Genomic DNA, 13,552 nt, shown 5'->3' on the forward strand with positions numbered 1-13,552 from the left:
GAGAAATTAAAAATGGCCAGGCATGGCGGCACACACCTTTAATCCCAGCACTTGAGGGGCAGAGGTAGGAGGATCACTGTGAGTTCGAAGTCAGCCTGAAACTAATTTCAGGTCAGTCTGTAGAGAGCAGGACCCTACCTTGGGAGGGGGGATGGGGAGAGTAGGGAAAACAACTCTCTTTTGCTCCTACTTTTAATAGTTACACTGTGATTCTGTAAGTAGGCGTGTACAAAATCTCTCAGGAGGGCACCAAATACACAACTGACTCTCAGATGGCTGAGGAAACAGTGCATGCAGAAGTGGAAAGGTGGTCAAATGTTAAAGGACTACCGTTAAGACTCTTGCACACTTTCTCTCCTGCACCCCTCCCCCTCGGTGCTAGGAGCCAACCAACCCAGGGCCTCATGCATGCTAAGCAAGTGCTCTGCCTCAGTCGCACCCTAGACTCAGTCATGCTTCAGGTTTTTGTGGATGTCTGCTTGTTTTGTGGCACTGGAGGGCTGAACTCATACTGTACTCCACCCCTGAGTATGACTCCTAGCCATCTTGCAAATATCTGAACTGAATCAAAACAGACTTATAATGAATATGTATACATATATATAAAATGTAAGAAAAGACCAAGTGGATGCCATTGCCCAGCATCTTCTCCACATCCTTCTTCCTGGTACCCAAAGTAAAACATGTAACCAAAAAAGATGTTTTCATCATACTGTAAGAGTAATTTTTTATCTTTTCAGAACATCATTGTAAAAAAACTTCAAAAAGTAAAGCCAGAGAGTTCAAGGCCACCCTGAGACTACATAGTGAACTCCAGGTCAGCCTGAGCTAGAGTGAGATGCTACCTCAAAAAAAAAAAAAAAAAAAAAAAAAAACAGTCAACAAAACCTTCAGAAAGTAAAAATAGGGGCTGGAGAGAGGGCTTAGAAGTTAAGGTGCTTGCCTATGAAGCCTAAGGATGCAGGTTCCTTTGCAGTGGCTGGAGGCCCTGGCACACCCGTTCGCCCTCTCTAACAAATAAATAAAAATACATTTTTAAAGAAGGAAAAATATATGAACTGTCCAATGTGAACAATTTCCACTTGAAAGTTCTACCTTTGAAAATACAATATTAAGCCAACACCTTTGTGTCCTCATATAGTGTAATTTCAAAATTTATACCAGATATGGTGACTCACATCCATAAGCCCAGCGGTTGGGAGACTGAGGCAGGAAGATTGCTGTGAGTTCAAGGCCAGGCTACAGATTAATTCCAGATCAGCCTGGGCTAGAACAAGACCCTGCCTTAAAAAAACAAAAAAAAATAGGGCCAGAGACATGGCTTAACAGTTACGGTGCTTGCCTGCAAAGCCAAAGAACCTTAGTTTGATTCCCTAGGACCCACATAAGCCAGATGCACAAGGCAGCGCACACATCTGGAGTCCATCTGTAGTGGCTGGAAGCCCTGGCATGTCCATTCTTTCTTCCTCCTCTCTCTTTCTCAAATAAGAATATTTTTTTAAAAAAGTAAAAATATAACCCTAGCCTTTCAACTAAAATATATTTAAGAACACTAAGTTTAAGGAGGGAAAAATCAACTTACACAAGATAACATGCTCATTTATGACTAAGTAAACACACTTATGACTCTTCTTGTGAAGTGCTAACACACATAGCAATCAACACAGAACTTTTCCAAAAGGACAATGTGGGAAGAGAGTTAAGCTCTAATTAGATAAACTGTGACAGACCCCAATTACATAAAATAACTACCAATTTTTGATGGAAACAGTGTCTCATCGTCTAACTGGTCTTGAACCCATGTCATCAGGTAATCAATATACTTCGGCGCAGAGCACTTGATGGGTTTCTTAATGTTTGTTCCATCTGCCCAGTGATACTCATATCTGTAACGGGAAGATAAAAACACAGCATGTCAGTATACCCCTGGCACATCTTCACATTACAGATGCATGTGTATTCTGAACATACACGTGGGCATGTTTTAACAAGCTGCTCTCCAAAGGAGGTACACTGTTAAATCACCAGTGACCTGTTTTGTATGTATCACCATCCAAACTAAGCAGACCACACCAAACTCACTTTTTGTGTTTAGATGTTCTCCTCACACCTGAATTTCTTAAGCAACTTTCTCTCACACAGATCAGAAGCGTATGTTGCTACGGGAGAAAAACTAGCTTACTTTCCTTTTCTAGGATGGCTGTCTAAAATTTATGAATGGTTTTTCCTCCTTAATTAATATTTTGAAATCTCTATGCGATGCAATTCTTTTTAACTTGGGTCCTTAAATGTGGCATTAAAGATAAAGGATGGTATGGACAATTCAAACCAAATGAATGGAAAAGACGATGATTCAGGATGAGTATGTTTGTCTAATGTGACTTATGAAAATTAGCAACTCAATTATATGTGTAATTACATACTACTATCTTTTTTTTTTAAGTTTTTCAAGGTAGGGTTTTGTTCTAGCCTAGGCTCTCCAGGAATTCACTATGTAGTCTCAGGGTGGCCTTGAACTCATGATGATCCTTCTACCTCTGCCTCCCAAGTGATTTAGTAAACATTTGATGTGGACCCATCCTGTGAGAACAACAATGTCAAGAACATAGGAGAGTAGAACACCGCCCCTGCTCTGAAGACAATCTAGTGGAAAAGAACTTTTGAATAAACAAGTACAAATGGCAACTTAAGAACTAAGTCCGCCCCCCTGACTGATATATGTATGTATATATGTGTATATACACATACACACACATGTGTGTGTGTGCGTGCGTGCAGTATCAGCAGAGTCAGTTTCAAAAATGCACTAGTCCAATTAACTTTTTTTTTTTTTTTTTGGTTTTTCGAGGTAGAACAAGTTTAACAAGTTAAATAAGGCATGTACAGGCAGGGATGTAACTCAGCAGTACAGAACTTGGGTGGTAATATGTAAAGGCCCTGGGTTTGTTTCCCAGCACCACCAAAAGGGGGGAAAAGTCTAAGAATATAAACATAATATAACAAAAAAATATAATTATTATAAAATAAAAAGGTAGATAAAAGATTGCGACCTTCATGGAGAAAGAAACATTCAACATGAACCTTGAACATGGGTTAGGAATTTGGAAAACGAAAGATGAAGAGAAAAAAATGGAAAAGAAGAAAAATATCCAATAAAAAAACAGAATAATCAAGTTATGAGAAGCAATGCAGCAAAAAGCAAGGGGCTTCCAGTAATCCAGTTCAGTAGGCAGGGAAAGATACATAAAGAGGAAAAAGCTGGGCATGGTGGTGCACGCCTTTTATCCCAGTACGGGGAGGCAGAGGTAGGAGGATCGCCGTTAAGTTGGAGGCCAGCCTGAGACTACAGTTAGTCTGGACTAGAGTGAGACCGTACCTCAAAAACTGGGCTGGAAAGATGGCTCAGTGGTTAAGGCACTTGCAGGCAAAGCCTAAGAATCCAGGTTCAACTCCCCAAAACCCACATAAGCCAGATGCACAAGGTGGCACATGTGTCTGGAGTTAGTTTGCAGTGGCTACAGGCCCTGGTGTGCCCCCCATAAATAAATAATTTTAAAGGAAAAACTAACAAAAAAAGCAGGATGAAAGATAGTAAGACAGGAACATAAAACAGCCGAGTAAGTAAGGTGGGCTGGCGGGTCACTGAATGAATTGTTAAGTCAAGAGGTATCTGCTCAGACACTTCCTTCTCGCCTAAGAACCAGGACACAGTAAAAAGGACTGACCACTAACTAGGGATGGTGGTTAGAATGTGAAAGGGCCCCCCTAAGCTCACACGTCTGAGCATGATTCCCAGCTCAGTGGCACTGTTTGGGAAGGTTGTGGAACCTTTGGTAGGTGGACCTTGCTGGAGGAAGTGTGTCACTGGAGTGGCCTTGAGGTTTCCAGTCCAGCCGGCTGTTCTCCTCTGCTCCCTGGCTGTGGGACGGGAGCAAAGGCAGCTTCCTGCTTTGGCCTGTCAGGCTTTCCCCGCCACGATGGGCCCTACCCTCTGGAACTGGAACCGAGTTACACCCTCCCCTGCCACAAGCTGCTTCTGGCCAGGTATGTCATCCCAGCCATGAGCAAAGAAAGCTCCAGCAGTCTTACTTGGGTCCAGCTGACATCACGGGACAGCTGTCCTCTGTGCAGAAGTCCGTGATGGTCCCATACAGCATGTTGATCTGATTGAAGAAATCCACCGCTGCAAGCAAAGGAAAACAGGTTGTCAGCAAAGCAAGCTCCACTGGACGTGAGCACACTCACGTGATGAGAGCTCTTGTTCCCACACCAACTTAAACAAGCACAAAGCCCCGTGGAAGCCTCGGTGTTTCTCTACACTGAAAGGAGGAGCTGAGCTCCACCCAAGAGCAACAATGCAGAGTGGAAAAGCTCTTTACAATGTGTATGTGGTGGTTTGAGCCAGGTGTCCCCCATAAACTCAGGTGTTCTGACTGCTAGGTTCCCAGCTGATGGAGATGTGGGAATTAACACCTCCTGGAGGCAGTGTATTGTTGGGGGTGGGTTTGTGGGTGTTATAGCCAGTGTCCCCTTGCCAGTGTTTGGCACACTCTCCCGTTGCTATTGTTCACCTTATGTTGGCCAGGGGGTAATGTCCACCCTCTGCACATGCCATTGTTTTCCCGGCCATTGTGGAGCTTCCCCTCAAGTCTGGAAGCCAAAATAAATTATTTTTTCCCAAAAGCTGCTCTTGGTTGGGTGATTTCTGCCAGCAATGTGAACCTGACTGCAACACCATACAAACAAAACTCATGTACACTGAATACACAAAGAACTTCTATAAATTGGTAAGAAAAACCTGGCATGGTGATGCACGCCTTTAATCCCAGCACTCAAGAGACAGAGGGAGGAGGATTGCTGGGGTTGGAGGCCACTCTGAGACTACCCAGTGAAGTCCAGGTTAGCCTGGGCCAGAGTGAAACCCCACCTCAACAAATCAAAAAAAAAAAAAAAAAAAGATTTATAAAACACAGATCAAATATAAATATAAAATAATATAATATAAATATAAATAATATAGTTTTAGAAGTCTTAGCCATAGCAATAAGGCAAGAGACACACATAAAAGGGATACAAATTAGAAAGGAAGAGATCAAGTTATTATTTGCAGATGACATGATTCTATACATAAAGGACCCTAAAGACTCTACTAGCAAACTGTTAGAGCTGATCAAAACCTACAGCAATGTAGCAGGATACAAAATAAATACACAGAAATCAGTAGCCTTCATATATGCTAACAACAAACACACAGAGGATGAAATCAGAGAATCACTCCCATTCACAAATGCATCAAAAAAAAATAAAGTACCTTGGAATAAACCTAACCAAGGAAGTAAAGAATCTCTACAATGAGAACTTTAAAACACTCATACGAGAAATTGCAGAAGACACTATAAAGTGGAGAAACATCCCTTGTTCCTGGATTGGAAGAATCAATATTGTAAAAATGGCAATATTACCTAAAGCAATCTACACATTTAATGCAATCCCTATCAAAATTCCAAAGGCTTTCTTCATGGAAATAGAAAAAACAATCCAAAAATTCATTTGGAATCACAAAAAAACTCGAATATCTAAAATAATACTGAGCAACAAAAAAGAGGCTGGTGGTATCACCATACCTGATTTTAACCTATACTACAGAGCCATAGTAACAAAAACAGCATGGTACTGGCACAAAAACAGACATGTGGATCAGTGGAACAGAATAGAGGACCCAGATGTAAGCCCAAGTAGCTATAGCCACCTGATAGTCGATAAAAATACCAAAAATACTCATTGGAGAAGAGACAGCCTCTTCAGCAAATGGTGTTTTGAAAACTGGATATATATCTGCAGAAGGATGAAAATAGATTCTTCTCTCTCGCCATGCACAAGAATTAAGTCCAAATGGATTAAAGACCTTAACATCAGACCTGAAACTCTGAAACTGCTAGAGGAAAAAGTAGGGGAAACCCTTCAACATATTGGTCTTGGCAAAGACTTTCTGAATACACAGGCAATAAAACCACAGATTAATCACTGGGACCTCATGAAATTGCAAAGATTTTGCACTGCAAAGGACACAGTGAAAAAAGCAAAGAGGCAACCTACAGAATGGAAAAAAAATCTTCGCCAGCTATGTATCTGATAGAGGATTAATATCTAGGATATACAAAGAACTCAAAAAGTTAAATAATAAGGAATCAAACAAGCCAATCAAAAAATGGGCTATGGAGCTAAATAGAGAGTTCTCAAAGGAAGAAATACGAATGGCATATAAGTATCTAAAAAAATGTTCTACGTCACTAGTCATCAGGGAAATGCAGATTAAAACTACATTGAGATTCCATCTCACTCCTGTCAGATTGGCCATCATCATGAAAACAAATGATCATAAATGTTGGCGGGGATGTGGAAAAAGAGGAACCCTTCTACACTGCTGGTGGGAATACAATCTGGTCCAGCCATTGTGGAAATCAGTGTGGAGGTTCCTAAAACAGCTAGAGATTGATCTACCATATGACCCAGCTATAGCACTCCTAGGCATATATCCAAAGGACTCATCTCATTTCCTTAGAAGTACATGCTCAACCATGTTTATTGCTGCTCAATTTATAATAGCTGGGAAATGGAACCAGCCTAGATGTCCCTCAACTGATGAGTGGATAATAAAGATGTGGCACATTTATACAATGGAGTTCTACTCAGCAGTAAAGAAAAACGAAGTTATGAAATTTGCAGAAAAATGGATGGACCTGGAAAGGATTATACTAAGTGAGGTAACCCAGGCCCAGAACGCCAAGTGCCACATGTTCTCCCTCATATGTGGATCAGATGATTGGGCTTCTGCGTGAGAAGGAAAATACTTGGTAGCAGAGGCCAGTAGGTTAAAAAGGAGACATAAAGGGAAGAGAAAGGAAGGGAGGAGGATACTTAATAGGTTGATAGTGTATATATGTAAGTACAAGGATTGTAATGGGGAGGTAATATGATGGAGAATGGAATTTCAAAGGGGAAAGTGTGGGGGTGGGGAGGGAGGGAATTACCATGGGATATTTTTTTATAATCATGAAAAATGTTAATAAAAATTTTAAAATTTAATAAATAAATAAATAAATTTTTAAAAAAACATCAACATTGCCTTAATACATTAAGGAAGCCAGAGAGACCAAAAACAGAAACATACATAAACCAAGCACCTAATTAAGTTATTTTTTTGTTTGTTTTGTTTTATTTTAAGATAGAGTCTTGCTCTAGTTCAGTCCAGGCTGACCTGGAATTCACTACATAGGTTCAGGGTGGCCTCAAACAGTAATCCTACTACCTCAGCCTACCAAGTGCTAAGATTAAAAACAGGTTCAATTCCCCAGGACCCACATATGCCAGATGCACAAGGTGGCACATGCATCTGTAGTTTGTTTCCAGTGGTTGGAGGCTCTGGAGCACCCATTCTCTCCCTCTTTCTCTCACAAATAAATAAATGGGGCGGGAAGGATGGCTCAGCAGTTAAGGCACTTGGCCTAACAAAGCCTAATGACCCAGGTTTGATTCCTCAGTATCCGCTCAAAGCCAGATACACAAAGTGGTGCGTGCATCTGGAGTTCATTTGTAGCAGCTCTGGTGTACCCATTCTCTCTCTCTCTCTCTCTACCTACCTCTTTCTGTCGCTCTCTCTCAAATAAATAAATAATTTCTTTTTAATTTGCTAATGCTAAAACCCTTGAACCCTTCATTCCTCAATACTCTGTCACTTAATCTCAAGAGTGTGTTTTCTTTCCTTATACATTTTTCTGTTTAGGCAATTACATCTCACAAACATGTTACCAATTTTATAAAATCGTATCTGATTTTTTTTTTATTTTGAGGTAAGGTCTCATCCTAGCTCAGGCTAACCTGGAATTCAGTATGTAGTCTGCAGGTGGCTTCAAATTCATAGCCATCCTCCTACCTCCCTCTCCTGGTACTGGGATTCAAGGTGTGCACCACCACACCCAGGTGTCTGATTTTTTTTAAAGCATACACAGGCAATCCCGCTTATTGAATAAACGCAAAATGTGTTGAATGAGGCTCAAACTTATCTCTGTCTGCTATGCCCACTCCCTTTTTTTTTTTTTTTAATTTCTTTAATTTATGAGAAAGAGGCAGGTGAGAGGGGCAGAGCACATGCCAGGGCCTCTAGCCACTGCAAACAAATTCCAGACACATGTACCACCACATGCATCTAGCTTTATGTGTGTACTGGGGACTCAAACCCAGGTCCTTAAGCTGTACAGACAAGTGCCTTAAACGCTGAGCCATCTCTCCAGCCCAAGACTGGGATTCAAGGTATACGCCACCATGCCCGGCTTGATCTTTTTTTTTTTTTTTTAATTTTTTTTTTTAATTTATTTATTTGAGAGTGACAGACACAGAGATAAAGACAGATAGAGGGAGAGAGAGAGAGAATGGGCGCGCCAGGGCTTCTAGCCTCTGCAAACAAACTCCAGACACGTGTGCCCCCTTGTGCATCTGGCTAACGTGGGACCTGGGGAACCGAGCCTCGAACCGGGGTCCTTAGGCTTCACAGGCAAGCGCTTAACCGCTAAGCCATCTCTCCAGCCCGGGCTTGATCTTTTTTAAGTATGATGATAATTTAGATATAACTACACTACTGACAAGAGCAGTTCAGTGTAATATTGTAGTGTGGAGAAATTATGTATCTGCATACATAAAATCTGTAATTTGACAGATGCAAACCATGGACAGGCTACTAGTCTTTCTGCCTTAACATTTTTATCTAGTCAACTGGTATAATAATAGTACTAGTATCTTAAGATTATAACAATGAATTTCGGGCTGGAGAGATGGCTTAGCCATTAAGGCACATGTCTGCAAAGCCTAAGGACCCCAGTTCGAATCTCCAGGTTCCATGTAAGCCAGATGCACATGTTGGCACATGTGTCTGGAGTTTGTTTGCAGTGGCTAAAGGCCCTGGTGTGCCCATTCTCTCTCCCTCTCTGTCTCCCTCTCTCTGTCTCAAATAAATAATAAAAAAAAATTTTAAAGATGAATTTAAATCATCCACGTAAAAAGCTAGCAGGAGGGCTGGGAAAAATAACTCAGTATACAAGGCACTTGCATGCAAAGTCCACAGGTGGTTTGGGTGCCATGTCCCAGCACCCACACAAAGCCAGCTGTGAAAAGTGGCACGTGTGTCGGGAGTTCATCTGCAGCAACAACAGGCTCCAGTAAGCCCCCTAAACACACACAAATAACCTTATTAAAAAAGTAGCGTGTCCGCCACATTAGTGTTGATCAATATTATCAAGTGAAAAGAGTAAGTCTAAGCGGTGTGCTACCTGACAGCAGCAAGCACAAGGTCTCTCATGAAACCCCATTCCAGTGAAGCAAGACCGAGGCTGACTCACGACGTCACTGCTTGGCTGCACTGGCACTCACCTGCAGTAAGGCTGCCAGCCAACCCAGACCCCAGGGAGACACAGGAAGGCGACTTACTGTTAACTGCCACCCACTCGTTCAGGTCTTCCCCCTCGGGAAGCATGACAGCCATGCGCAGGTTGCCACTCCCAAGTGTGGCTTCCGCGTGTTTCAGGAGCTCATACTGGTGTGACCCCTCAGGGATGTTCTTCTTTGGTTTAAAAGTTTTAGAAGAGCGACTACCACTATGAATAAAAAAGGGAAGGAGAGGCAAAATAAATTATTTAAGGTGAGACCAGCAGTTGAGTTTATAATATTACATCATTAGATAAAATAGCACAGAGGAATCTTACACACCTACAAAAAATGGCAAATATATTTTTAGTCCCTATAGCCTAAACTGTCTGACTACATTAGTACAAGCAATACAATTACTGTAACTACTATGTTCTGTACCCAAAATATTCACAAATTTCCTCTATACTAAGACATGAGAAGGAAAAAAATAGAGAGAAACTTTTACCTGTATCTAATCTACTGTTTCACAATAAATTTAAAGACTCACAAAAGCCTATATTAGCCAGGCATGGTGGTATAAGCCCTTAATTCCAGCACTCAGGAGGCAGAAACAGAAGGACTGCAATGAGTTCAAGGTCACCCTGAGACTACATAGTATATTGCAGGTCAGCCTGGGCTAGAGTGAAACCCTACCTCATAAATAAACAAACTAACTAAAAATAATAGTAAGTAGGCTGGTGTCAGATGTAAGAGGGTAACATGAGTTTGAGGCTACCCTAAGACTGCATAGTGAATTTCAGGTCAGACTGGGCTACAGGGAGAACCTACATCAGAAAAATTAATTGAATTGATTAATTTAAAAAATATTTTTGATTTTTTCATGGTAGGGTCTCCCTGTAGCCCAGGTTGACCTGGAATTCACTATGCAGCCTCAGGGTGGCCTTAAACACACGGTGATCCTCCTACCTCTGCATCCTGAGTGCTGGGATTAAAGGCATGTGCCACCATGCCTGGCTAAAATTTTTTTAAATAGAGAGGGACTAGAGGGTAAAAAAAGAAAAAGAAGGGGTTTAGAAGGGAGGTGGGGGAGAACAAAAAGTTAATGGAAGGGGATTATCAAAATATATTAAGTTTATGTATGAAAGTTGTCAAAAAAAGTTAGTTTAGGACTATAGCTCATAATCTATAAAATCAAAAAAGCACTTCCATGATAACTTTTAATGATCTTACTCCTTTTCAACCCTATTTTCTCAAACTAATGCACAAGGTGGTTTTTTTGTTATTATTTTTGTTTTTTTCTAGATTCTCCAGGTAGCCCGGGCTGACCTGGAATTCACTATGTAGCCTCAGACTAGCCTCAAACTCACAGTGATCCTCCTACCTCTGCCTCCCAAGTGCTGTGATCAAAGGTATGCACCACCATGTGCAGCCAAGTTTATTTTTAAAAACCACACATATACAACTTTATATCAATTAGACACAAAAATCCCATAGCAGAAAAATACATTTAGAGGACTGGGGAGATGGCTCAGCAGTTACACGAGTGTGTGTGCAAAGCCTAACAGCCCAGGTAAAGCCGCATGCACAAAGTGGGGCATGCACCTGGAGTTTGCAGTGGCAAAAGGCCCTGGCAGCTCATCTTCTCTTTCCCTCACCCTCCCTTGTTTGCTCACTCGTATGCACACATATAAAAAAGGAAAAGAAAAGTAGGGCTGGAGAGACGGTTCCGCAGTTAAGGTACGAGCTTGCCAAGTCTGACAGACCAAGTTCAATTCCCCAGTACCTGGGTAAAACCAGATGCACAAAGTGGCACATACATCTGAAGTTCGTTTGCTACAGCAAAAGGCCTTGGCATGTCATTCTCTCCCCCTGCCCTCTCTCCTTGCAAATAAATAAAATTAACAAAATAAAGGTAAAAGTTCTACCCAATTATAGAGGTATCAATCTTAATCCTGACTTCTGGTTAAAGTTGGTGATCTGCACAACTTTCCAAACGTGTGCACACATGCACGTACAGCTGGCTCTGAACCCAAGGGCTGAAGACTCTTGGGGGAAAGTTTCATCGGCAAGAGCATATACAAGCTCTCAACAGGGTAAAACAAGGCGTGCAGATCGTATTAGGGATCAGATGAAACGAAGAGGACTTGAAAGCGTGGGGAGGACGCACGTAGGCAACATACCACACCAGAACGTAAGACACATAAGTAATGCAGATTTTATTATCTGTGCCCCAACCCCCTGTGTGTGTACGTGTGTGGTGTATGCGTGAGTGTGCACATGCACACACTCCTTGTGCACACATGCAGAGGCAGAGGAAGCTGGCAGATGTCCTCTGTCACTTGTCTGCCTTATTTCCCTGAGATAGTCTGTCACCATTTTTCAGTCAGACCAGCTGACCCGGGAGTCCCAGTGACCTTCCAGGTTCCACCCCCTCAGTGCTGTAGACATGCCTAGCTTTTTTTTTTTTTGGTTTTTTAAGGTAAGGTCTCACTCTAGCCCAGGCTGACCTGGAATTCACTATGTAGTCTCAGGGTGGCCTCGAACTCATAGCAATCCTCCTACCTCTGCCTACCAAGTGCTGGGATTAAAGGCATGTGCCACCACGCCCGGCATCATGCCTAGCTTTATACGTGAGTGCTGGGGACCAAACCCGGGACCATGTGTTTGCACACCCACACAGCCACCTCCCCAGTGCCCACAGTTGATGTAATTAAACCCATACCAAAAAGATGTGCATACATTTGGAGAGGTGAATGTGAAAACAGAACCCTAGAGCAACTGGTTGTACTTTGCAAGCTCTGCAGCTTTTCATCGCCCACTCCCTATCTTCCCCCTTCCGTTTTTCCCCAAGACAAAGCGAACCACAGCTTCTCAACAATCACCCAAGAAGATTACAAATAGTATGAAATGAATGAAAAATCTACCCATCATCTCAAATAGCCAACTCACACAATGAGTCTTTATGGCTCTAAATGGCACTGTTGACTCCAGGATACCCTCATTTAAACGTAAGAGGTTTTCCTCCTAGCTGTTTAATTTAAATTGACAGTTCTCCGCTGCATCCACGCCCTTCTCCAGTCCCTCAGCTCAACAGCCAGGAAGCTCTCTGAAGCCCACTCCACCGTCAATGTTACTCCTCCGCCGAGCCTCCTCAGTGGCTCCCCAAGGCCCTCAAACCAAACAACCAGTTACATGCGGCATAGTCAAGCTCCACACCCACGATGGGTGTGGAAACTTTCCTTCAGTCGAACGGTAATACACTAAACCCCAAATTCTCTCCCAATCTCTAAAATGCAACTAAAAATATAAACTCAGGGCTGGAGCGATGACTTGGCAGTTAAGGCATTTGCCTGCAAAGCCAAAGGACCTAGGATCCATGTAAGCCAGATGTACAAGGTGGTGCAGGTGTTTAGAGTTTGTTTGCAATGGCTAAAGGCCCTGGAATACTTTCTTTCCTCCATCCCTCCCTCCCTCCCCCCTCCCCCTCTCTCTCTCCCCCCTTCTTCTCTCAAATAAATAAAATTAAATAAGTTTTTTAAAATCTAAAATATATATATAAACTTAATTCATTTTTCTTCTCATCTTTCATGATTTTTTCCAGTGCTAGGGAGTGAACCCAGAACTTTGTATATGTCACAGGCAGGTAGTCTACTTCTAAGCTACATTCCCGGCCCTTTTCATCTGAATTTAGAGTGAGTGACAAATATACCTCACCAGTATGTTCTACAAAAGTGTATACTCACCAGGTGTAGTGGCGCATGCTTTTAATCCCAGCACTCGGGAGAAAGAGGTAGGAGGATTGCCCTGAGTTCAAGGCCACCCTGAGACTCTGTAGTGAATTCCAGATCAGCCTGGGCTAGAATGAGAACCTATCTCGAAAGACCCAAAAAAAAAAAAGGTACATTCCTAATTTATTTGTTGACTAATTAAAAACATAGCTCTCCTATGACAAATGTGTTAAGTTCACTCCTTTAACTCACCACTTGGCGCAGATCAATAAATATTTATTTATATTTGAGAGAGTGAGAGAGAGAAAGGCAGATGGGAGTGGAGAATGGACGTTCCAGGACCTCCAGCCACTGCAAACGAACTCTGGATGCATAAGCCACCTTGTGCATCTAGCTTACGTGGG

General features: G+C 42.2%; 1 protein-coding gene across 1 annotated transcript in view; it reads right to left on the reverse strand.

The window, feature by feature from the left end:
• Window positions 1-13,552, reverse strand: part of Mob1b (MOB kinase activator 1B) — a 49,673-nt gene that overhangs the window by 12,306 nt on the left and 23,815 nt on the right. Inside the window, exons 2-4 of the mRNA XM_045161651.1 lie at window positions 9,481-9,647; window positions 4,090-4,183; window positions 1,753-1,886 (exon numbers count right to left, since the gene is read on the reverse strand). Of these exons, the coding sequence (XP_045017586.1) occupies window positions 1,753-1,886; window positions 4,090-4,183; window positions 9,481-9,647 (395 nt within the window). The remainder of the gene's footprint in view (window positions 1-1,752; window positions 1,887-4,089; window positions 4,184-9,480; window positions 9,648-13,552) is intronic.

Source organism: Jaculus jaculus, chromosome 11, assembly GCF_020740685.1.
Source record: "Jaculus jaculus isolate mJacJac1 chromosome 11, mJacJac1.mat.Y.cur, whole genome shotgun sequence".
Lineage (NCBI taxonomy): Eukaryota > Metazoa > Chordata > Mammalia > Rodentia > Dipodidae > Jaculus > Jaculus jaculus.